This window comes from Apteryx mantelli, chromosome 6 (assembly GCF_036417845.1).
Source record: "Apteryx mantelli isolate bAptMan1 chromosome 6, bAptMan1.hap1, whole genome shotgun sequence".
NCBI classification, from domain to species: domain Eukaryota; kingdom Metazoa; phylum Chordata; class Aves; order Apterygiformes; family Apterygidae; genus Apteryx; species Apteryx mantelli.
Genome location: NC_089983.1, coordinates 11,538,844 through 11,565,174, shown reverse-complemented (window position 1 = coordinate 11,565,174; position 26,331 = coordinate 11,538,844). Strand labels below are relative to the sequence as shown.

At 42.7% G+C, this 26,331-nt stretch overlaps 1 protein-coding gene across 1 annotated transcript in view; it reads left to right on the top strand.

The window, feature by feature from the left end:
- Positions 1 to 26,331, top strand: part of UNC80 (unc-80 homolog, NALCN channel complex subunit) — a 140,509-nt gene that overhangs the window by 17,839 nt on the left and 96,339 nt on the right. The window contains exons 8-20 of the mRNA XM_067298502.1: positions 3,309 to 3,570; positions 8,691 to 8,825; positions 9,467 to 9,689; positions 11,143 to 11,283; positions 14,249 to 14,517; positions 15,156 to 15,521; positions 16,299 to 16,445; positions 18,376 to 18,523; positions 19,896 to 20,044; positions 21,973 to 22,139; positions 22,823 to 22,924; positions 24,259 to 24,467; positions 24,997 to 25,103. Coding sequence (XP_067154603.1) covers positions 3,309 to 3,570; positions 8,691 to 8,825; positions 9,467 to 9,689; positions 11,143 to 11,283; positions 14,249 to 14,517; positions 15,156 to 15,521; positions 16,299 to 16,445; positions 18,376 to 18,523; positions 19,896 to 20,044; positions 21,973 to 22,139; positions 22,823 to 22,924; positions 24,259 to 24,467; positions 24,997 to 25,103 — 2,425 coding nt within the window. The remainder of the gene's footprint in view (positions 1 to 3,308; positions 3,571 to 8,690; positions 8,826 to 9,466; positions 9,690 to 11,142; positions 11,284 to 14,248; positions 14,518 to 15,155; positions 15,522 to 16,298; positions 16,446 to 18,375; positions 18,524 to 19,895; positions 20,045 to 21,972; positions 22,140 to 22,822; positions 22,925 to 24,258; positions 24,468 to 24,996; positions 25,104 to 26,331) is intronic.

Here is a 26,331-nt window from a genome sequence, read left to right as displayed (position 1 = left end):
TCTATGTGTGAACACTACTGCTCAGAGCGTGCACAGGTGTAAAAGAAAAATAAGCAGCCTTTTAAGAAGACAGAATCAGGTGATCAATTTGTCAAGCTCGGTCTGGTGGTTGCTATGGAGATGAAGCTTCAGACAGGCTTTGAAGAGCGCATCATTATGTCTCCTCATTTGCAGGACTCGTTGATCAATTAAAAACTGTACAGGGAGCTTTGGTTGCCAAGCAACAGACAACTGGGGAGCAAATGTTTACTCCACTTGCCGACAACAGCCACAGTATTCCTTTGTCCTTGGGCCCAGGGTTGAAGGAAGGCTGCCTTCCGCTCCCTCTGCAGTCACAGGCAACCAAGAGCCGATTAAATGAACACTAGGTTTCATTCTAAATGAAGCATAGATTTTATTTAGTAGTATCTCAGACGCTTCTTAAGCAAATGGCTCATTCCTCTGATCCTGGGATCCCTGCTCCTCTCAGTGAAATTCTCCATTGACAGATGATACAGTTTAACACTGTGGAGTAATTAAATCCACAGCCCTTTATTCAGCTGCTGCCTTGAACACTCTGCCTTGGAAATAGACTTTAGTGACAAATATTTCATAAGGAGGTCATACCTTGCTTCAGGCTGTGTTGTGCCTTGAGTATGCCTATGCCCTGTACAGGGGAGCATGAAATACTGTTTAGATGCAGACACTGATCTGGGTCTTGCAGAATGACCAGGGAGCTATGAATCATCGTTTACATTTGCTATTGAGATAATGAGCTTTATTTCCATTGCTGGGATACTTTTGAGTATCCCAGCTATGCTTATATTTTTGTACAGGCTGCATTTATTTGACACAAACTTGACTGTAACAAAAGCAGCTTTGCCATTAGTCTTATGGGGGATAAAAAATTGATGGTATATTTCTATTTATCCTTGTTTTCTCCTTCCCAATTCAGTTGTTGGGGGTGGAGGGGGGGGGTGTTCTTTCTTCTAAACAGCTCATCTCAAAGTCATCAAAGTTGTTACATTTTTACCTTGAATACAGCACTAGGGGAAGAGCATTCAATCTACGGACTGAATGTAGTGATATATGCTGACGCAGACAGGCTGGTCTGCAATCTCCAGATGTCTTCAACATTGGCCTGTGGGGCTGGCAGCAAACCAGCTCCTGCAGGTTTGAGTTCTGAATGCACATATTCCTTCCAGACCAGCCTTCCCCCCTGCCCCCATTGCCAAGTGTGTAACATGGAGAGACTCATGTGATTCCAAGTGGTATCAACATTCACTGCACACTTCTTTCTCCTTTGCCAGGCCTGTACCTGCATTGGATGTGCAGGGTACTTTGTAGCACTGGGCAGCAATCCAGCAAAGCACTTAAGCTTGTGCTTAATTTTAAGCACTTAGAGGAGTTCCACTGAAGTCAGTATTGCTGCTTGTTGTCTAACAGGCTGCTGGTTTGTGGCCTTGGACTCCTCTGTTCTGAATGTGGTACCCAGCTGGAGATGGGGTGCCCTGCCAGTGTCGTTTGCATGCTTTTCAGCAGAGCTGATAATATAAATGTTTTTTAAAAAGAGAAATACTTGGTGTTCTTGTGATGTCTCCCAAATGCCTGAGAATACAATTCATGGAATTGCTATTGATTTTTATAGTCTAAAAATTGCAGAAGTACCCAGTTCACAGGGGTGTATTTCTAAGATACTGAGCAGAGATATTTAGGAAGGAAGGGAGGGGAGAAAAAAAAAAGACAGGTCTTCAGCATTCCTTGTCCCCCAGCATTTCACACCTTCTTTTGCCATGCCATTCTCATTGCTCTGACAGATTGTCTCCTAACAGCTAGGTACAGAGGGTGGATCAGGCCAGTTGTACTCTACTAGGAGAGAAATGGGGAAAATGGTCTTCCGAAGACTTATGACAGGGATGGTTAATTCCTTTCAGAGCTTTTGTTTTCAGGCTATCTATGAAATCAGACATATGGGTATTGCATCAGTTAAAGTCAAATCACCTTTGCAGTCCCTCAAAGTATACAATCAATGCAACATATAAATGACGCCAGGGATTCTGCTGTAAGCACCTGACTCCAGGAAACAGGCCTTCAGTCCTGCAGTGTTTACACCTTAATATAGGCCTACAAAGAACCTGTTCACAGCAAAGCAGAATGTTGTCAGCAATTACTGTTGAGTTGCTGGCAAAGGGATTCATTTGAGACCAAGCCAGAAATTGCAGGTTCTCTGTATATAGAATGGCCTGGGTTTAGTCTTTCGTTTGAGGGGAGAGAGGATTAGAAGAAGTATAATTTAATACTTGATAGTTTCTGTGTAGGGATGGTAGTGTTTTTAGGTTTAAAAAAAAAAAAAAAAAGTTGGGCATGTTATTGTAATAAGATTGGCTCTGAAAGAAAGATATGATCCCTTGGAAAGATCCTTGATCTCTGGAATCTCTGGAGTCTCATTTTTTCAGGCTTACCACAGACATCTTGCTTTTGCATGCACTGAGTTCAAGCCTACAGACTACAATACCTCAGAAATTCCATACTAGAAACCATCAGGGAATGACACCACCTAAAAGGCCAGGAAAACCATAGTGAAGGCTGAAATGTTGTCCTGTTCTCTAGCACACCTTGGCGAAGAGAACTTCCATAACAGTAGCTTTTACTTGCATAAGATGCATAACTGGATTAAATGATTAATTAATTTAGCTGTCCTGCCTGCTTGGTGCATGCAAGTGTAAATATTTCCTTAATATATATTACTAGTATCTGAACAGCAGATGATCGAGTTGTCTGTTTACAGCTAGACAGATTATTCACTTAACAAAGGTGCTCGAGGGTTATCTTCAGACGACAGTTTAAGAAAGCAACCCTATCCAAGAAAACGCTTAACAAAGCATGTGCCTGAGTTCTCTAGGGACCTAAAAGCTAAGTGTCCACGTACATGCCTTCAGTAACGCTTCCCTCCATCGGGGCCCGAGTTCCGAAGGGTCAGTTTCGTTGTCCCTGTAAGTTCAAGCAGGCACAGCTGTGTAAACAGCCTGGTGACTTCTGCAGACAGCAGGAGAGCAAGACAGCTCTTGATGAGTGGCCAGATTCTCTAGGCCTGTTAGGAGAGTTCTTGGGTCTTTTGGGGTGGACAAGCTTGTGTGCCAGGATAGAACTGGCTTCTAGCTATCAAAGAAAAACTTGTGATATCAAGAGTGACTCCTTTAGAACAGTTGGACGTGCAAACCTGATGCATCCTCCTTGAGCAGTTCTTTACTCACAGAGCCGAGTATCTAGGAAGGCTTTAGGGGCCTGAAGACTTTCTGTTCACAGTTCTACTGTTTCTTTTGAAACAGGGTGTCTGTGGTGATCCCACCATGCCAGAAGTCTCGCTATGCCACATACTTTGATGTGGCAGTGCTGCGCTGTCTGTTGCAGCCGCATTGGTCTGAGGAGGGCACGCAGTGGTCGCTAATGTACTACCTGCAGAGGCTGAGGCATATGCTACAGGAAAAGCCAGAGAAACCACCTGAGCCAGAGATCACTCCCTTGCCGAGACCTCGCAGCAGCTCCATGGTGGCTGCCACACCCTCTCTGGTGAATACCCACAAAACTCAGGTAAGCAGCTGCCATCAGTAACAGTAACTGTTGTGTTGACACTGGGAAGTTGTGGTTGGATGACTAGTGAAAAGCACAGCTTTGATAAGGGTTAAATTGCCTGCAGGTCAGATGTATGCATTGGTTCAGAAAAAGACCCTTATAATGATGAGGGTTTGGATGCAGAATCTAGCTCAGTCGGAACTGATGATTGCTAGAAGCTTGTGGGTTGGTCTGAGAGAATTAATCTAGGGTAAACTGTGATTAAAAATCTGAAATGTGGGAATATCTTAATGTGGTTGTCAGAAAAAAATCATACTGCCTTTGCATTGCAGCATAATGCTCAGGACTCTCCAAGCTCTCTTTGACATAACCCCCCAGTAGAGAGAAAGGGAATTGTGCTTGGTACAGCACCGGACACTCCACATGACCAATTTTATTAAAATCTTGGAGCAGATTTTGCAGGCAGTGACAGTGAGCAAAACCTCTCTGTTATTCTTATTGCATTAACTTATACCTTTATATTTGCCACCAAAATCCCAGTGGACAAACTGTCCTGATAGGTGTCAACTTGTTCCCCGTTTTGCTAGAAAAGGAAGCCTGGTCTCCTGAGCTTGATACAGTAAAGGGGTTTTTGTTAGAGCATAATTTGTTTTTTGTTTTTTTATTTTGGGTAGCTCACTTTTAATCTAGGGATAAAAAGGGGATGCTGCTGAAGCTGCAGTTAATCTCCTCATTGATTTGTGCTACTTCTAGGTTGTGAACTCTTTTCCTGTCATGGATTTTTAACAGCAGATTCTGACTTACTAAGTTGGCAGAACTGCCTTACAGAATTTAATACAGGTTTCTATCTGTGCCATCCGCTATTTTCCATTAATGTTGCTGTCAAATGTTTTTTCAGTCAGAATCCTCAAAACTTTTGGTGTTGGTGTTTTTTCTTAAAATCCTTGCTTTCAGTATTGTAGAGAGCTGGCAGTTTTCGAGCTGTCATTTTATAAGGGAGAGAGATGGAATATCTTTTTTCCTGTGCAGCCCAGATGCTCATAAACCAGAAAACAAATATAAATAACATAACTACTGTTAGTATTTTTATTTTAAATCTCAGGATTTTATAACCATTCACATGATTTTTGTGAGGGCTAGTGGTTACTCGTGGTCTTAAAGTCTTGGAAGTGGCAGTGCTGTTTAAACTATACTATATTTTAGTGTCATTTCTATAAATTGTTGCCTGTTTCATCCCTGTGAAAGCTTGACATAGTGCCTTAAAGGCCAGGTACTATTCAGTTTTAATCTACCTTTGCATGGGGATTTTATAGGATTTCTGTGCATGTACAGAAAATCCTCTGTAATATTATCTCCTAGAGGCAATGCCAGTTATTAGAACAGTACATTAGAAGATATTGCTGTAAATATAGTTCACTGTTTCCGTACGTGTACTGTCACTTTGCCTTTCCTCTGACCAACTGAGTTATTTTGCACATAACACTGTTGCTACTGGTGGAGCAGGGCCTGCGGTCAGTGGTTCTCAGCACAGCAGCAGCATGAATGGAATTGTCCTCCATAGGCACCCTTTGCACCAGCATTGTGCTGGTTTTTCTGCATATAGTGAGAGACTTTCCTCCTTTCACACACTTGGCTATTGCTTGCTTTTCCAGGCTGTTTCTCTTGCTCTTCACTAACATTTTTCTGTTAAATCCATTTGGCAATTCCACTGGGTACTTTTTAGTGGTTAATGTGAGGATTCTGTCCAGGGCATTCTTCCCTTCAGGGCTAGATTTGATTGCTTTTGGTAACCTCTGTGTCAGTCTTGGGTATTTTTACTGTATTTCATCAAATTGGAATCCTGTTTAAAAAGGTTTCCAATTTATTAAGCAGAACAGCTGTGATGGAGGAGGTGAAAGGGTCTTCCATGCAGCAGAAGTTTCAGCTCATTCTCCCTTCTTTACAGCACTGAAGACTGAACACTGTACAGCACACAGACATCTAGCCCCCGTTTCATCCCAACTAACTGTAGGCACTTAACTGAGCTTCTTAAATTAGGACTTGCATCACTCAAGGATCTCTGCTAGTCAGAGGAGAGAATACCACCTCCAGAGGGCAAGCCAATATTCATAAGATTTGTCTTTTCTTTGTATCAACACAAGGGGTTTTATGATGACTTTACCAACTCATCAGTAAGAAACAAGGGATATGCTGGAAACCTGCATCTTCAGTCTGCATCTTCAGTCTAGAACTTAAATTCCTAACCAGATGTCATCATTTTTGTTCAGTTTGATGCAAGTAAAATTAATGTTTTTCCAGTAGGAAATTAAGTTCTCAAAAAATACTGGCACTCACTGTTCAATGGGATAGTTTTTAAGTGGCAGCCAGAAACTGATTAAAGACAAAAATAACTGCATGCAGATCAGATCAGGAACAGAGCAGTAGAATTTCTGATAAACTGCAGAGCAACAGGAAGAATGTGGATTTAACAGGTCAGCTTCCTGCATCTCCCTAAGTCTCAGCAGAAGTCTCACACTTCTTGTTGATGTCTGTGTGCCTGAAATCACATTTCAAATATAATCTTGGGGTAAACAATTTTGGATCAACTGTTAAGAGAACCCAAGAAATATTTTCCATTCATTGCCTAGTAAATTGAAGAGCAGAGTAGGAAAAGATTCAATGAAGTGCGCCAACAATCCTTGTTGCAAAGCAAAAGGGGTACTGGATGAAGTGTGAATAAGATCAATACTGGCTTCCTGCAGAAAGTGACTTTTATTCTGAACATATGTCAGACCTGGCAACACATGATAAGGAAAACCTGCATTGCACCTGTATGCAGTGAATTCAGCACAAGGACAGGTCTAAGAAATGAAACCCTTGGAGGCTCACAAATCTCTACAGTCTTGCAGTAACATTGCAGGGGCAAAGAGCCAAAGCATAAATGAAACGCAAGACCAATGCAGCTGTAATGAGTAGCTGCAATGCTAATATAAAGCCAGGAGTCTCAAGTGTAATACCTTGAGAGTTGAGAGAAGTATTAATGAGCAAGTATCTGCAATGTCATGCAAAAGCAAGGCAAAAGCAATAGAAAACAGAAAGAAAATCATCTAGAGTAGCAGCCCCCAAACTATTTTGCTTTCATATCCATCTTATGCATGTCATAAATGTCACAGTCTACTGCACAGATGTGGTAGCCACATTTTTAATCAGTCTTGAACAGGAGTATTAGCTTAATTTATTAAAATAGGTCATATACCGCACTGTAGAGAAAAGCTGATTCTGTAACTCATTTTTAAAGTGTTTGCTTGATACGTACACTAAGGAGTTTTCAGAGCTGGGACCATGTCTTTGTGTGTTTGTGCAGCATGTGTCACAGTAGGCCCTAGTCCTCACTCTGTCCTTTTGGTGACTATTAGCCACTTAATAAAACACTGCTTTAGTAAGTAACAGACAAAGGTAATGAATCTGAATTAAATTCATATGAAATTTTTTCCAGCCAGAAGGAGCCAAAGAGCTTTAAAAGCCAGGAATCAAGCTATACGAAGTGTTGACCGGCCTCGATGTTGAGAGAGGCCAGGGCTGATGCCTGATTTGCTGTCTATTGGGTTTTGCATATGGCTTCTTCCCTGAATCTTTAATCATATTTGCATAATGGTTTAAAAGCATACATTGACTGACTCTGACTGAAAACAACTGTGAAGAAGAATCTTTTTCTTGTGTGTCTTCTTCATTCTTGCATTGATAAAATAAATTGGAAGGATTTAAGGGTAGTCTTTGACTAGTCGGAAAAGTCTTGGAAGAACATATGGGCTCCAGTATGCCAGTACTGCAAATACTGCAGCTGATGCTTAACACTTCTGCTGCAAAGACTATCACTGGCTTTCTCTGGACCTTCGTATGTATAAAGCTGTACATTCGTGGGTATTGCAGAGCTGGGAAATGGTTAGGCAGGATGTAAGCCTCCTATATTAAAGGGGTCACTTCATCTACCACTTGCATATGGCTGTCTCTGGATTGAGAGGCAAAAGGGGTTTTAACATGATCCAGTTCTTCAGCACAGCCTTTCTGATGGGGACGCAAGGAATAATAAGGAAGAATAGCATCTCCATTTGAAACAAGCTGATATTTAGGCAGAAGAAAATTATCCTGAGGGAATTTGGTCAGGTCAGCTGCACAAACATCTCATAAAAAGTAGCATCAGACCTTTAATGAGAACAGATGGCCAGGAGCTGAGTTTATGCCACCTTTTGCAGCAAAGCCTTTCTTTACACTAGGCAGCTGTAATGTGCCTGGCTCAGTGCAGAAGGGGTGTAGAGTGCCCTCTACTGAACTGTCAGTAAATTCCTCTCAAGGTTTTTGCTGTCTTGGGTTATTCTGTGCTATAGGAGCTTTCACACGTATGGGAAGAGAACTGTGATGTGGACAAGTAATCTGATCCTGGAGCACTGTTATTGCAAGTTAAGGTTGCTCACTGATCTAAAGTCTTAGGTTTCTTTAGTGGGTAAATAAAGTTGAAGGTGAGTGTTGCCTCACTCCTGTCTCTCTTCCTTCCCCCAAAACAACCCATGTGGCAACAACAAAAGGCTTGCAACTTTGATAAGAAGTCTTGTACTTGTGAAACTGTATAATGCAAATATTTTTACAAATCAAGTATTTCTTGAAGGGGCCTCGCTGCTTATTGCAATTCAATTCCAAAATATATTATTAAAGGAATACATTATTAAGGGCATAGTTTCTTGGATCCTAAACAAAGTACTTTAAAAATTGCGGCCATTATGATTCCTTGTAAATGTAAAACAAGGCCTCAAGGAGATCATCTGCCACCCAAGGTCATACCTGGGCTCAGAATCAGAGCAGAGCAGACCATGATTCTTCCAGGCCGCTAGACCATATTGATAGCAACCCCTGTGGCTTTCTGTGGCAGCACAGTGGCCTATATTTTTTCGCATGATGACTAGAATATTTGATGACGTCCATAACTTTAGAAGCCTCTAAACCTTTTTGTTTTTCTTTAAATGTAAGAATGAAGTTGTGTGTGATGAATTGAAGGGTCTTTTCATCTACAACCCTATTATGACAGGTCTTGGAATAAGCTCTGTTTTTAAGTTGATTATGCTCTATTTCTCCTTGTGCTTATTGTCCTCTTTTGGGAGCTGCAGGATCTTACAATGAAATGTAATGAGGAGGAAAAATCACTGAGCACTGAGGCATTTTCTAAGGTTTCACTGACCAACTTGCGTAGGCCAGCAGTTCCAGATCTCTCCACTGACCTGGGCATGAACATCTTCAAAAAGGTGAGTGGAAGAAAACTCTACCTTGATTTATCTGTGATTCAGCACCTGAATATCTTGATAAGTAGCAGCTGAAGGTCTACTTGGACTATGCATTTATGCTGTATTTGAGACTCACGTCTCTTTTCATTTAAAGTAATTTTGTCTGTTATTACATAGGTTTTTATATGCATATTCCAACCACAATACTTAAATCTTTATGCAGATAACTCTCCTGTTGAGACTGAGCTGAAGGAAGGTACTCAAACAGTGCTGTTTAACAGCCAGATTTTTAAGTGCTGTTGCTCACTGTAGGTCCCACTAGTTTAGTGAACTTTTTCTGATGTTTTTATCTCATGAAGATCTGGATTTGCAGCCATCCAAGATGCTTAGCACATTTTTGTGGATTGTACAAATCTGGCTACAGTCTCAGAATGTCATAAAATTATATAAAGGCATCCATACCCTCCTGGGGCATGAGTTCCTTAAAACACCTGTATGGTCCCAGAGCGCAGATAGCTCCTATCAAGGTGAATGACCAAGATGAAAGTCTTAGAGTGGAAGGTTACAGCTGGGCCACACACACTTGTCTTGTTCCCTCAAATGGTAGTTACATCCCTCAAAGCCACTACCTGCTCTCATCTCTGCTCCTCTTCCTCCTGCAGTTTAAGAGCCGCAAAGAAGACAGAGAACGTGAACGCAAAGGGTCAATTCCTTTCCACCATACTGGGAAGAAGCGGCAACGAAGGATGGGGGTGCCCTTCCTACTCCATGAGGATCATCTGGATGTCTCACCCACTCGCAGCACCTTCTCCTTTGGCAGTTTCTCTGGAATCGGAGAGGACCGGCGTGGCATTGAGAGGGGAGGATGGCAAACCACTATATTAGGTGAGACATTGTTATCTCTGCCCAGGTTTTGTGCCGTTTGTGCTCAGAGAACAGCAGAGGCTCTTTATTTCTCCATCAGTCCTATTGCCAGCTTATGTCCTTGGCTCTCTTTGCAGCATTACACACCTGTTTGCAGAAGTGGCAACTGTGCTGACAGCAGGCCTTGAATGACTTACATTTTAGCTCACTTTTTCTCTGAAAATTACCATCTTTGCTGGAAAAACTATTGGAGCAAGCTGTTGTCATGACTGTGCCACTTGAATGCACTTTCCCTCAGTGGTAGCAGGCTTTGGACAATTGCAGTTTAAAATTGATTCAAGTAATGGTTGCATCCTCTTCTAAGGAGAAATCTCTGCAGAGGCAGCAATATGGTCATTAGGACTATGGCAAAAAATATTTGCAGTTTTCCTCAGGTGAATGTTGGATACAAAATAAATGGGGTGTTGCCTCAGATATTGCTAAGATGCAGTATTTAAATCTAAATATTGCCTCCCTAAGGCTTCTGAGTTCACTGAACAGCATCTAGGCATTGTTTCTGTTTCACTAACTTACTCCTAAGGACATAGATTTTCATCCTACTACCCGCTCTTGGGTGTTGTAAGCAGCAAAATGATTGTCTAACCCTATGGTGGAGCCTTCTCATGTCCACTTGTTTAGATGGCATATTTCTGCTAAGCTCTTCATTATGAAGACATGTCCCTCTTTGGGACATGTGACAATGAGCTTATCCAAGTGAATTCTTAAAGTTTCGCACACATTTTTTTCAATGGCTAATATTTAGACACTTACAGATTTGTTCAAGAATAGCAAACTTAGTTTCCAAAATGCTCCTTTCCGTACCTTCAGCATTCCAAGAAGTTTATTAAATTTTGGTCTCAAGGGTTCCATCTTCTTGTCCTGGCTTAACTTTCAGTTGTTTCCTTCCAACACTTCAGTGAAGTCATGCAGTTCAGGTCTGATGGTCAACGTATCCTTCCTAGTTCAGTGACAGTTCACCTCTTTCACCAGGATCTTCTAGTATGTAACTTACTATATTCCTGCAGATCTTCCTTTGCTTCAGCAACCCCCATCCCAATATACGTATTCTCTTTGGACAAGGGGAGCAAAAACCAAATTCCTATAATTTGCCCCAAAGCAAGTAGTCTTTCAGCGTTGACCAGTCTCATTTTCCCATAGCTGCTGGCGAGTAATGGTGGGAGTGTGTCTGTGTCAGCTAAACCAGTGTGTGCTGAGGTGAAGAGCCTTGTGGAGAGTTTGTACAGTCAGTCTTTATGTTGATGAGTTCCCATGAGCCATCCCACTGGAGTCCGTTTAGATCTACTTCACAGGGTCCTGGAAGGCCTTGATTTTAACTAACTCAAATCCTTCAGTTTCTAACATCAGGTACTGTCTTTTGCCTCCAAGCACCTCTCAGATGTGTAAGCTAAGTATCGATTTCTTGATTTCACCCTAGGAAAGTTTACCAGACGGGGGAGCTCTGACACAGCAACGGAGATGGAAAGCCTCAGTGCTAGACATTCACACTCTCACCACACCCTGGTCACTGACCTGCCGGACCACTCAAACAGCCATGGAGAGAACACAGTCAAAGAAGGTGAGCTTAACACAGTGAGAAAGAAACATTTTGCTGGAGTATGAACTCCAAGAAGCTGAGAAAGTGTTGCTGTTTCCATGTATTAGTATCTGACTAATCTGCTTGTGTGTTGTTGTTTTTTTCCTGTATCTCTTGAGTTCTTTCGTTTGTTCTGTGTAGAAATATTTTTCCGAGCCTTTCATCTTTATCTGGTGCAGTTTGCTGAAAAATTTGACAGCCATCAGCTGGGAGAAGTACAGGGTTTTTTGCCTTACCCCACACAACGCAGCACAGGAGTTAAAGCAGAAACGTAATGTTGGCAATGTTTGTGATTTCATGGGGAGTCTTGTGGTATTTAATGTCCCTTGTCAGTCCCTAGCTGCTAGGTTGTGCTCAGAATCCCACTTTTCTCTTAATTTCCCTGGTTCCCAATAGAAGCCTACTTTTGAAATTTCCTTGAAACCCTGAAGTGTCCCTGGGGCCTGTCTGTCTTAGAGCCCTCTGCAGAAATAGCGATGCCAGCATGACCACAGCGGGAGAGCCCCCAGTGGGATGAAGTGTGCTTCAGATGGAAGAGGTTTTCTGTTGGCCTGGCAGCTCCACCTTTGTGAAACAACATTAGCCAAGAGGAGGAAAGCTCTATTCTGTCAGCAGAGCTGTTTTCACCAGGGGCTTTGCTGACACTGCTCTACTGCTTATACAGAATGAGTTTGTTTTCCCCCATGTAGATAGTGCTACTGGCAAAACCTGGTCATAGAGATGAGGCCACACTTGCAGTATGGCCTAAGTGCAGCCTTAAACCTTGATGGGGGAGCAGGCATCACAAACCCCACCGAGCAGGGCACAGTCTGTCTCTGCGCAAGCTGTCAGACAACATACCCAGGAAACTGCAGATGCACTCGCATGATATGTGCCATGGTCTTGGGGGCTCCCAAAGATCTGGGCTTTTTTTAGCACAGAATATCCGAGTAGGCTGAGAGAGGACAGATTTGCATCAGCTCTAATCTAGTACAGGCACCTCTCCTTCATCTCTGTGTCTGCCAGGCAAAGCTCTTCTCTGGGATCAGCTCTGTATAGTCTGTCTTCTTGACCTGCATTTTTTCTGTAGGACGGCAGTCCCATTCACTACACCAGCTTCCTAGCCAAATATTTTCTAAAAGGTAGCCATACACAATGCTTGCTTCTCTAATTGGTCCCCCACATGCAATTGTACTGCAAATATATGAATATTAGGCCAAATTATACTATTGCTAGTAGTAGCCTATGGCTTTGAAGGAATGCATCTGTGATTAGAGAATAAATACAAATATTACATATTTCTTTTGTTTTGTGTGGCCAACTATATCCAAGCATCCTGGTCATTCATGATTCCTCATCTATTGTCTACTTTCACTGGCCAGGAGAAATTTGTTAATAAGATCATTTCTTCTGGCTGATACACTGAAAAACAGATGAAACAGCAGTTATGTCCGTGTGCCTGCTCAAGAGGAGTCATGGGCACATGCTGCAGGCATGCATGGGTGTAAATGAAGGGTCCTCAGTCCTCCTTCCCTACCTCTGAGAGTTCCATCCAGAGGTCAGCTCTGTCAGTGACCTTACTTATGAAATAAAAATGCAGCACCGGAAGAGTTACTTTATATAGATTTTGAATATGGGTTTTCATTAACTTTTTGAAAACTGACTAAGCAAAATCTCAGCAAAACAAAAAGTAGCTACTCTTAGATAATCATCAACCTCGCTAGCTCAGGAACAAAATTTCCTAATTCCATATTTTCTTTATCGTTATCTTCACCATGCAAGCATCACTGATTGTCATTAAAAAGTCACACTTGCCAGCAAATAATCCTGTGATCCCATATTAGGTACAGCAGCTACTTCCTAGCCTGATCATTGTCTGATTTGTAGCCTAGTTCCAGGTGGTGCCATTGACCTTAGAACATTTCTCTTAATAAATAGTGCTAGTTCAGTGCTGGCAGGGCTGCACAGGCTATGAGGAAATGTAGTCACCAATCTGGTTATATTATGCCAGTAAAAACTTGCCATCATTAGGTCAATGCTTGAAGATTCTCATTAGGTTTATGGTTTTTTGTTATCAGAACACATTATATAGCCTTCGGTATAGGTTCTTTGTTATCTCATGGTACTGTCTGGCAGGAGGTGATCCAGTCAACACTATGGGGTACCTTGGAGGCATAGGGTTTGTTTACACTACAGAGTGTGTACAGCTACTGAGAGTTGTAAAACCATGGTGAATACTTGATTAAATTAGCCTGTGTTGCCAAAATGCTCTCACTACCTGAGCTAACCAGTTTAAAGTTAAGCTTGGCTGTATCCTGAGATCCCTTCTCTGAATGCTGTGAACTTAGACTCTATATTGCCTTTGTCATCACTCAGCTTTGCATTCTGGAGGTGTTTTAGACTGTCACGGGTAGTGTTAGGAGCACATGGCTCTTTTTTTTTTTTTTTCTACAAGTGTGTTGAGTTCTTTCACACTAGTGTGACTTAGAAAGCTGATCTGAGTTGGCGCTGCTTTATCCTACCTTCACTCCTGCATCCAGCTGCAGAGTTCCCCTTCTTTCCCTTGCAGTGGCACTGCTGCTTATGAGACCAGGTGTTGGAGCGGTACAGGGAGCTGAGCTAGCCAAAAGCTAATCACCCTTTTGGTAGGGCTAGATTTAAGCTGGTTGAGCTGCCTGATCTACTTAACTGCGTAGCTGACTGAGATCAACTTAAGCTGCCATGAAACCGAACTGTTAGAGCAACCTTGGAGTGGTTGTACTGGTGACCAAGGATAATATTTTAAAGAAAGAAACTTATCTGTGCTTTTGTTCCTGTACCCACAGCAGGAATTGGGAACCTGTCCTGTCTTTCTGCCTTGCAAGCTGCATTTAGAGCTGTTCACCTGTTGTAAATAAGCACAGCCTCAGTCTGTCATTTGATAACCCTAGAGAAGGAAATTCACAGGTAGCCATTTTCCTCCCTGCAGTGCGGTCCCAGATCTCCACCATCACTGTGGCCACCTTCAACACTACTCTGGCCTCATTCAATGTGGGGTACGCTGATTTCTTCAGTGAGCACATGAGGAAACTTTGCAACCAGGTGCCCATCCCTGAGATGCCCCATGAGCCGCTGGCATGTGCCAACCTCCCACGGAGCCTGACAGACTCCTGCATCAATTACAGTTGCTTGGAGGATACGGATCACATTGATGGAACCAACAACTTTGTCCACAAGAACGGCATGCTGGATCTCTCGGTAATTGGCAAGGAGTGAGAAAAGCCAGGTCCCTCTTCTGTCAATATACCTGTACCACTGGGATCAGGGTTTTGACGGGCTTTTCCTCTACCTCTTTATATGACTTCTCTCAGCAATACATAAAGGTCAGTCAGATAAATTTGTGCATATCATAAAAGTTTCTTCTGAGATAGTGCAACTCCAATTAGTCCTTGCAAGGAGTGCATGTGCATGTGGAATGCACACATCAAGTCTTCAAGTGCTATTATTTAATGGTTGTGCTCCTGGGGCATGCACCAAGTTCCCTGTAAAATAGCATAAAATTGAACACCACCTTTCTTCTAATGGCACCTTAAAACTCACCTTTGCTGCATTCCCCCTAATGACTTGACAGCTCCTGGTGCACTGAAGCAGTGTTCTTAGGCTCACAGATGTCATCTCATGGTTTCCTTTTCTGCCTGACTGTGCCCAGCCTGTGGTCTCTTGTCTTACACTTGGATTATAGGCTTTGGGGGTTGAGGGTTGTATCTTCTTCGTTCTGAGTTTGTACAGTGCCTGCTATAATGAGTTTCTGGTCTGTGACTGGAATTTCCAGGCACTAAATAATAATAAGAGAGAAAATAAGTCTGATTTTGGAATATGATGTTTGAATGTGTCAGGTGGTCCTGAAGGCTGTTTATTTGGTCCTGAACCATGATATCAGCTCCCGGGTCTGCGATGTGGCATTGAACATTGTTGAGTGCTTGCTTCAACTTGGCGTGGTGCCCTGTGTAGAGAAAGTCCGGAGGAAGAGCGAGAATAAAGAAAATGAAGCCCCTGAAAAACGACCAAGTGAAGGATCCTTCCAGCTCAAAGGGGCTGCTTCTGGAGGTTCGACTTGTGGATTTGGGGCTCCCCCAGTCAGCGGAGCTGGAGATGGAGGAGAAGGAGGTGGTGGAAGTGGTGGAGGGGGAGGAGGTGGAAGCGATGGAGGTGGTGGAGGAGGAGGAGGGCCCTATGAGAAGAATGACAAAAACCAAGAAAAGGTTTGTCTTGCTTCCCTTTATTAAGTTCTTGTGGGTACCGTAAGGTCTCTAAAGACTGAGTATGTCTGCATATGCAAATGCCCTTCTGTTTTTCTTCCCTTTTAATTTGCACCAAAAAGACAAATTAATTAGTTTTTCTCTGGTGCTCACAGGGGTTCATCTGAAAAAACACAATTGGGAATTCAGGCACTGTGACTACTACAACAAAGCAGCCACAAGCAGAGTTTGTAGCACAGACATTTTCAATACCCTGTCAAATGCCCAAATTCCTCAATCGCAATGATTTTTTTAGGTATATTGTGCAAATCTTTTAAGTAAAAACAGAATCTAGTGTGTAAGTACAGTTTTTCTTTGATGACCATAAATCATAAATTTTTTAATGTTGCAAGTTGGCCAAGACAGGCTGCTGCTGACCCCCAAAGTTCCAATTCATAGTAGCAAAATGCCATAGTTGTTTTAAAAAGGTGCTTATTTTTCTGCCCAAGCAAGCCAACTCTGTTTTTTTCAGGCAGAATTTGTTAAAAAAGTAGTAAGCACTGAATATTAACAGCAGCTTGTAGGAGGCTTCCCATTTATAGCATGACTTTTTGAGGGGAGTTGAAAGGGAGGGGTCTGGTCCCTAAACTTAAAAAAATAATTGCAGTAGGCATTTCAAGAGTAATAGCTCAGTAATAAAGTGTCTGAGAAATGGGGAGCAATTTGTAAGGAGTAAAATGCTAACAAATGCCAGTGGTTGTGCCAGGGGTTTCACACCATGTTTTCCTCTGTGACTCTCAGGATGAAGGCACGTCTGTCAGCACCCACAGGCTGGCACTCACAATGCTGATCAAAATTGTGAAATCCCTGGGTTGTGCCTATGGTTGTGGAGAAGGACACCGAGGGCTCTCTGGAGATCGCCTGAGACACCAGGTATTCCGGGAGAATGTAAGAAAATTAAAGCTCATTAAAGTGTCCTCCTTGTACTTCTGACATCAGCTGCCTGAGATCACTGTCTGCCCCCTCTGTAGCTTCCTATATACTGGCAGTAGATCTGTTGCTGTTTGTCCCAGCTCACAGACTGTGGTGCAGCCCAGCCGAAGCAGATTTTCAGCTGTCTTCTTACCTTCCAGACTCTTGGGCTTGCCAGGAGTACGCCTGAGGCCCAGGGTGCTTCTGAGCACTCCAATGAATGGCTTGTTTGGAAGAGACAAATGCATGGGAGCAAAGCCCCTGTGTGAGGTAGTGTAAGTCATTTCTTACACTGGCAGTACCCCAGTAGAGTAGGCTGTTTACAAGAGGTGCAGCTGTTTTGAGTTGCATATCTGAATTCAGAAGTTCAAGGTGTAGTTATGTTCACCTTTCCTTATGGTGATTATGACTGACTGCTGCTGGGCTGCTCCATCAGCTCCTGATCGTTGGAGTGCACTGTATGTGCAGGCATGTTCATGTGCTGAAAGGAAGTAGAAGACTCATGTTTTATGGAAGGGCAGTGGGGATGGTTACCTTTGATTCCTGACACTTTTGATTCTGCCCAAGTCAGAGCAGTGGAAAGTGCCTAGGATATAGTCCAGACATCTGACTTCATCCAGAAGTGTTTTGAGTCTAGGCCTTGAGAATCTTCCTGAGATCAGTCCAGTGCACTGTCAAACTGTCAAAGGCTGTCTCCAGCACATGCTTCTCCCTCGCTTTCTGTGCTTGCAGCAGTGAGCATTTCTGATGCCTGTAACGAGAATTTACACTGTGCCCATCCATGGTGGGGGTGGGAGCCAGATGCTTATCCCTGGCTTTGGTGAGTCTGAGCCATGCCAATGGAGCTATAATTTGGTTCTGGGATCTGAGCTAGCTTGCTCAGAGATGGATCAGCTGCCTTTGTATCATGCAGCATTCTTCTGTTAGCTAGACTTTTGGGTAATGAGGAGACTGCAGTAGTGATGTTAGTTCTGGACACAATGGGACAAAGTGAGGTAGGAGTCCCAATGATAACAGTAGAAAGGTTTTGCATAGAGCACTGATTAAAAACATATTCATCAGAATGGCAGTTAGTTTTGCATTGTGTTGGAGCTAAGCCAGCAAATCATCTAGACCTATGCATAACATTAAGCATAATGGAGCCAAGGTTTTTATAAGGCTCATTGAATTGAGGTCTTTATGGGAAGAGATTCTACTACAGTTCTAAGTCTGCTGCTTTTTTCTGTGTGTTTGTCTGTCCAGACTGCTTTGCATGCACCATTTGTGTTGACTGCATGCACAATTGCATGTCTGAGTTCACTGAAAAGCTGAACACCCTTTTGTAGGTAGCAGGAAAAGTACATGCTCCCCCCAGAGCTGATATTTCAGACTTTCTAATTCCAGCCTGCTGGGGTCTCATTGGGATGGGTACTTTTGCAATAAGAAGTTGACAATTAGTAGCTTTTAAATAAAAAGGTTGGTTTGCATAATATAAATTGTTCACTGGGAACAGGTTCATCAAATGGATGGGGTCTGAGCTATAGGCTGAAAATCAGATGCTGAGGCAGAGAACCTGTTTCACCAAGGCAGTAAGTCATGAGTGATGTGGTATGTTCCTACTTCATTCATGTTTAGTGAGATTTTATTTTTGTGGGTAAAAGGGGAGGAGGAAAGGCAATGAGACATGGCTGGGAGTGACTTCAGTGTACCACCTCCTCCAAGCAGTGGCACCCATACTGGTGCAGTGTTTCCTTGTGCTGAATTTCTGTTGCAGGATCTGAATCTTCTGACTACTAGGAGAGGTTGCTTTAAACAGCACAGTGGAGCACTGACAAAGCAAGAGCAAAAAAGGGACCTCAAAATACTCCTATTAACAAAACTTGAACATGTACTTTGATGCGATTTGATTTAATGAATGTCATTGCAGGCTCAGAATTGCCTCACAAAGCTGTACAAACTGGATAAGATGCAGTTCCGTCAGACTATGAGAGATTATGTGAACAGGGATTCTCTCAATAATGTGGTGGATTTCCTGCATGCTTTGCTGGGATTCTGCATGGAGCCAGTCACTGACAGTAAGTATAGCTGGCGTCAGAAGCTCTCACTTGAATGTTCCTAAATGGTACCGTCAGAAGGAAACTATGCCTTTTTCTCTTCCTTTAAAAAGGAAAAAAATCTGTGAATTTCTACCATCAGCATGCAATGGTCAAAGCCTCAGCCAGTGGAGGTCAGCGTGATTGCAGTGAAGGAGTTGGGACTCCTCTGATTTGACCGTTCAGTGATCTGGCCTAGATAACTGCATCACCCAATGGAACTAAAATTGAAGGCCTCTCTTTTGATTCAGCCTACCTGCTGTTCATGGCTTCACAAAGAAAATATTTTCACTCAACTATGCCTTGGGCAAGAACTCTTCTGCTTCATGACATGACCTGGTGCCAGCTGAAATGGCCTGTATAATCCAGGGTTTATTCTGAATGGAGATATAATTGAGCATTAAAACCCTCTGCAGTGCCTCAGGTGAGGCAGTAAATAGTGAGAACAGATTGTATAAGCAAGAACATGAACACACTGATGCACATGCCTGCAGTATGAGTCTCAGTGTGTATATATGAATGTATATTCTTCCTTTTTTTAGTTAGGAAAATGATTCCAGCTGCTATTAGAATGACCAAACGTTTATGTTTGGTCACTGCATGCAACAACAGTTAACAGTGATTGTTTGCAATATAGGAATAGCTGCTCCAAAGCACACAACAAGTCTGCCTAGTTTGTTAGCCTATTTCTGATCCCAGCATTTCAAAGAAAGCATAAAGAGAAACTATGTAGCAGGCTTTTGTGAAGAAGACACCCATAGGAAGTTTTGCCAAGTATTCATTGATTATTGACTGGCTTATGCTTTGAAGCTTGGCAGCCCATGCTTTTGAAAGTCTTTCTTCTCACCTAATAAAACTGGGGTGATTCTTGTTATCCGTATAAATGTGTAATTCTTTTTTTAATCTTTATCAGAGCTTGGCCTCTTTGGGCACCTTCTGAGAACAGCATTTTTCAAGTTTGGATTTTCCTTTTGTGGGCATTAAGTTTGCCACTTTTCAGTTTAATCAAGCATCTCTTGTTCTTTAGAAATAATAAACAGAAAAGCTGGAGGTATTGTTCAATTTAGTGTGTTATTTTGTACGTCTCTAAATGAGAGGTGTGGATAAAGGGAAGCCGTACTGGCCCTGATCTTTTCAATCCATTTTCATACTATGATCATTTCTGGGAAGATTCCATCCTTCTCACTTATTTTACCCTTCTGCTATATTATTTATGGATTTTTAAGTGGGGACAGGATTTTAGGTGGGGACCTGCCTTTGTCTGATGTATCTGAATACTGTTACAGGTGTCATTAAGCCTTCTGTTTTAAATTGTTCTTAACAAGAGGGGCTTGCTTGTGCTTGAATTTTACAGACAAAGCTGGATTTGGGAATAATTTCACCACAGTGGACAACAAGTCTACAGCCCAGAGCGTAGAAGGTATTATTGTCAGCGCCATGTTCAAATCATTGATCACTCGCTGTGCTTCCACTACACATGAACTGCACAGCCCAGAAAACCTGGTAAGCACTTGACTTCATGTTTGCAAAGTTGCCTTTTCACTTGAGTGTCACCAATGAGGTTTTACAGTCAAGGCTGAATTCAGTCTAGCCAAGTCCCATGGGCATAGCAAGCTATGCAGTCATGGTTGAAACATGAGAAAAATGTCATGCCCTCTTTTCCTTCCTGCCTAGGAGCCTGACATAGCCAGGGTAAAGTTGCACCCTCTGATTTGTTTTTTTCTCTGTTCAAGCAGCCGCTTTGGTGTTTGTTTTTTTTTCCATGAATTTGACCCTTTCCAAATGGATTAGTAACACTAGACTGGAGTAAGGGATTAATGAAAAGACCACAGCCAGCATAAATCAACTTTCAGCAAAGTTAAAGCCAGTTTACTTCCTAGTTGCTGTTAGGAAACTCACATAGTCTGCCACTGGTGGGCCACATCCTTAACCAAGTAAAGGATACGGCCCACCAGTGGCGGACTATGTGAGTTTCCTAACAGCAACTTGGTAGGTCTTCCCAGGGCTTAGAACTGCATTCATTTACTAAGCAGCTGGAGCAGGGTAAGGTATCACTGGTCCCTGGCTATGTGCTGTCTCCTCGGAGCAGTCAGCAGAATGGATGATGTGAGCTCTCTTCTTCCAAACTTTTGCAGAGTCTGGCAGTTAATCTCAAACCACCTCCTTTATTACCTGAAATTAGGATTTTTTGTGGAGGCAAACAAGAAACGCTCAGGCACTCCATCCTGATGGCAGAACTGTAGAAGCACTAAAGTCTGGCTAAAGGGGCAGTAACCCTTTGCCAAGGGGAGGAGGGAGAGGAAAAGGCACAGCAACATCTTAAGCCAGCAGCATAGTCTCCGTATGTCCGGGTCCTCTTGTCCTGATGTGAATTCCTCTGGAAATGTTTCTCGGCAAAGATTGAACACTGGGATGTGGAAAAACATGCATCATTGCTGGAACCTAGATTAGGATCACCACATTTACTTCCCCGTACAAATTGTATGCCTTTCTGGAGGTGATAGGATTAGAGCATTAGACTGCATTTCAGCTAGTGCATGAGCTCACACTTATCTTTAAGCAGAGCACCATCAAGTGTATCTGTATAGAGAACATAGTGTCAGGAGCATATTAGAGGATTCCCTGTCATTGGGTCACACTGCGGCTTTGAAGCCAGTCATGTTTAATGTCCTGCTGAAGAAGAGTCTTAATCGGTATACAGATAGAATTATTTGTTCTTTATTTGTTGAATGCTGGCTCTGTAGTTCCTACCTGGGAATTTTCAGAATAATCCTTCATCTTTCAGGGAAGTTCTCAGATCAAAAGTCAGGCCTTGCAAAAGTCTTCCCTCCATCCCCTTGCCCCCAGAGATAGAGGTGACCTTGGCATGTCATGATGTGAGTGAATGTTTGAAACTAAAAAGAGCCTTGAGTGTAGGAGTAGATTGGGGAACGAGTGAGTCATTCCTCTCTCTTCCCATAATGTAGAGCTCTAAAATAATTAAGAAAAATTCCAAGACACCCACAGGTTTTGAAACAAAACATGCAATTTCTTACACTCCGCTTTTTTTCCTCTCTTCATTTGTTGTTTTTCATGTCTTTTAAGATTATGGCTAGATAAATGGGATAAAACAGGCTCTAAGTCATCTTTGCGGCTCCCTCATCTTGCAGCTGTTTTAGCCTCTGACACCTCTACAGCTGCCTTAGCTGATTGCAGAGCATGTTCCATAACAGTAATGTTCCTCACTTTGTTCTACATGCACTGAATAGAATTTCCAGCTTTTGATCCCAGAGAGAAAACACAAACCCTATACGTGGAGAGTAGATCCGACAACAGCCAGAGGAAATAATGGCTGACTTTAGAGTGGCACGTTAGAAACTACTGATTCTCGTTGCTTCTTCACAAACTGCAGACTGCATTCTCTTTCCCTTTCATGATGTCTTGTTAACCAGGGCTTGTACTGCGATATCCGACAGCTGGTCCAGTTTATCAAGGAGGCTCATGGGAATGTCTTTCGGAGAGTTGCACTCAGTGCCCTCTTGGATAGTGCTGAAAAGTTAATACCAGGGAAAAAAGCAGAAGAAACAGAGCAAGAGCCGAAACCTTCTGGGAGCAAAAGGTTGGTGTCTGGGAAGGAGAAAGCAAATGACCAACTTACATATGGCTGTATGTTGACATGCACTGAATCCAAATCTATAAAGTCTGAGGGCTTGTGTGTTTTATCTTCAAAGTGTAGTGTGGCAGCAGTCTCCCTTTAAAATTTAATGAACTGAGGCAGTCATAAATTTGCAGCAAAAAGTTTTGACCCTCGTATACAAGAGACCTAGGAGAACAACACAGTGGAAACACTGGGAGGAAGAGAAGGGTAAGAGAAGCAAGAAGTAAAGTGTCAGTCCTGCAACACTGTGGCAACATAGCTTTTAATGTGCATCATATCCTGGGGGATGTTAGTGTTGTTTATCTGACAGATGCACCCTGGCATGCAGAACAAGACCCAAAAGAAATCTAGTCCTGATGTGCTAAAGAAATTTTCTCTTGCTTTTTGAGGCTCGTCATATTACAGTGTAGTAAAGAAGGATCAGAAAGAGTTGAAAAGCTCCTAGAAGTCTTGCCCTTGCTTCTAAGACCTGGTGCATATTTGATGGGTGATATATGTGAAGGCAGTAAGATGCTAAGAAGAGGATATATCTCTGAAGCTGTTTCATTGTTCAGCAAAGCCAGTGTCCGTGTCCTGTAGCTATGTGATGATCATGAGATGGGCCATCCATTTGCTTTAGCTGACAATTTACATTGTCTGTGTAGATCCGAGGTGGGAAGCGTCATTATTGACAAAGGTCAGGCATCAGCTGCCCCTGATGAATGTCGTAGTTACATCTCAAGCCGTCCAATGCAAACTCCAGAACAGTAAGTAAATATTGAATAGTTTGACTGCATTATTGCCAACAGCTTTCTCTGGTGTTAGTGCAAGTGTGCAGGGCAGCAAGGACTCTTCTCTTTGGATGGTACAACAACTGCATGGAGCATCCGTTCAGGAGTTGCTGGCTACATCCAGAAAGTGCCTGTTTTCAATGCTGCCGAGTGGACCCTGCCTGATTTCGGTGGGGAACCATTTGAGATTCTCAAATAAGACTGCAGTAGATTTGTCAATATTTCATACTATGATAGCCATGAATATGGTGTTAATTCTTAGAGATGTTATTGCAGCTGTTCCCCATGCTCTGTTTGCGCTTTTGGGAAGTGATTTAATTTATTTTCAACTTCCAAGTTGTTGCAAGGGTCATTAATCTTTTACTGCTTCCCAAGAGTTAGCCTACTTCTGACTTGACTTGGATTTGCAGTCTCCTGAGATCGTTGCATTTCCCTCATCAGCAGAGGTGCTTTAACAATTCTCTTAATGAATGAATTAACCTGTTGTTAGGTGTTATGCATGTTTGAAGTATCTGTTGCCCAAAGAATTCTGCCATTTAATACTGAAGTAAATTTAATCAATATTCTGAGGAATTATAGAAGATTTTACAAATAGCCTCTGGTCTTCTAACAAAGTTTGGACAAGTCATTCAACTTCTTTGTGCCTTTGAATCCCCATGTGTCTTGCTAAATTGCTTTGAGATGCACTGTTGGAAGACATTGCACAAGGGCCCAGAGCTCTATATTACGTATTCTCTTATTGAACTGAGCCTGCAAAGTCTCACTGTTGCTGAAATTGCAAGGAGAACAGAAAGCTCTTTACTGCTATGCAGAATTACAGCAAGTTGTTCTGCTCTAAGCCCTGCCACAGCCATGGAGTATCTCAGGATTATAGCAAAACATACCGTTCTCATTCCAATACAGTAATGAGAGCTATGACTCTAGCAAGTTCGTAAATGGCCACTATGATGTCCAAAAGCTCTTTAGTACACACACTTGTAGAAGGCACTAGTGTAGTCTTGTCCAATATGGGTCACTTTGACCTAAAGAAGATGATTTGGTTTTTACTTGTAGGAGCTAAAAACTGGAATGAGCTGCTCGGTGAGCAAGCTCCTCAGGTAGAAAAGATGGTTATTTTGTGCCTTGAACAATATCAAGCATGTGGTCAAACTTGGTTATGTCCCACTGAAAAGAGTATGTTTGGAATTCAAAATGTAAAAACCTCAAAGAGCACAGAGGTCAGTAGGGGGCTAGGAGAGAGAGGCCTCATTCCCTTGAGCATCCAGACTTCACTGAAACGCAGTTCGCACTTTGCATGCCTTTTCTTCCAGTGATGAGCAAATCCAAGGGGCCGTTCTGGGACGCAAGGACTTCTGGCGAAAGATGTTCAAGTCGCAGAGTGCAGCAAGTGATACCAGTAGCCAGTCCGAGCAGGACACATCTGAGTGCACCACTGCTCACTCTGGGACCACTACAGACAGGCGCTCCCGCTCCCGTTCCCGACGAATCTCCCTCCGAAAGAAACTCAAACTCCCCTTAGGTAAATGTATGTCTCTTCATATTCTATATACATACTGCATGTGAGAGAAACAGTTAGATATATCTATCTTAAGACATACTGTATCATAGTTCCTTAATGTCCAAATGTATTGTATATTCTCCCAAGGGAAGCTGGGAAATGCTGCGCTCTCCATTTTACAGATGGGGAACTGAGGCAAAGGGAAACATAAGCAATTTGCCTAAGGTAACAGAGGATATCTCCGGCAAACCGGAATATTGAATCCATGTCTCCAAAGTAGTAGGCTAGTACCCCAATCTCCCAGGCATTATTCCTTGCTGTAGAAGAGAAATATTCCAGGTAGCATTTGATAGACAAAGAAGAATACATCCTTTACAAGATCCTGCCTTGCATGATAGTTAATGCACGTAAAATGAAGAGGCTGCCTTCCCATTTCCTCCCATTTTCCCATACCCTAGCGTGAACACTTCAGAAAAATATGCTAGAATTGCTAACAGATTCTGCTTGGAAGCATTTTCAGAATTGTCCTCAGTGGCTTATTCTGCAACAGGGAACTGGCTGAAGCGCTCCTCTCTCTCTGGCCTTGCTGATGGTGTGGAAGACCTTCTAGATATCAGCTCTGTTGACCGCCTGTCTTTCATCAGGCAGAGTTCCAAGGTAAATGAGTCAGAAGAGAGTCTTTGGAATAGATTGCTATAGGAATCTGATATTGGACTGTTGTGGTCCTCAGCAAAGGGAGGGAGTCTCACTTTTAGGTGCAGATCCACTTCCCAGAGTAAAAATGTGTGTTGGGTACTGAAAGGCCTCTGGGTAAGGACAAGAAGGAAAGCCTTCTTCCAGGCAATGGAAATTATAACACTGCTGTTCCCTGGAAGCAAGAACATCATCTTTTTTCCTATGCTCTTACCTCATCTCCACTCCAGTCATTGCACATTTGAAGAACCTACGTTTTATATAGTGGGGTATGTGTGTTCATTCTTCTACTGTTCCATTACTCCCTTTCTTCTGTGCAAAAGCTCTGCAGAGCTCCACAGTTTGCCATTCGTATGGCAGGATTTCCAAATTCTGTCCTTCCCCAAAAGCCTATGTGTTTCCCCCGCAGCAGGCACAGCACATGTTGCCTCCTCCAGTACCATGCAAGAAAGAGCCTTCCTGTGGAAAGTGGCATCTTTCTCTGTCACTTTCAAATAAGGAAGGTATTGTCTGGAGACAGGCCACTTGGGCATCAATGATATCCTTCAGTGTTTTTGAATATATGGTCTAATGTGTTCTGTACTGTATAACACTAGAAAAATATTGAGGAGAAGCTTTAATGAAGCACAGACAGTATTTGGGATAATGATGAACTGTATGCAGCTGTCTGGTATGTGGGAGACAGAAGATGACACTTACCTGAAAAGGTAATGAAGTATGAGTAAGGAACACAGTCTCAGTACAGGAGGATAAGGTCCCAAGATGTTATGATTTTATCAGGAAAAATGTTGGAGCTGATTCTCTGCATGAAGGACATGATGATGGAAGCTGTGGTGTGTGAGTAGCTTCTTGAAGACTTCTTTCTGGAATCTACAGAAGACTAGGTTAAACCTGTGCTGTACCTGTCCATCTGTCTGTTCACTGAGAGAAATGCAGGTCCTGTCAATACATTTAAGGTTTAATTGTTGATCATAATGCTCCTTCCTTCTTTGTGCCTTTACAGCCTCTTGTGACAGATCAGTCTTTTAAGCAGAAAGCTTAAAAGACAGAGCTTCAGCATGTGTAAACCTGCGCAGACCCAGTTGTGTTGCTATGGTGATCCACTGTGCTGCAGCCCTTCTGTAGATGCTTTGTGTCTAAGCAAGGAAGACTAAGAGGTGGTGGCATGGAGTAGCGTGACCTGGCCTTTTGC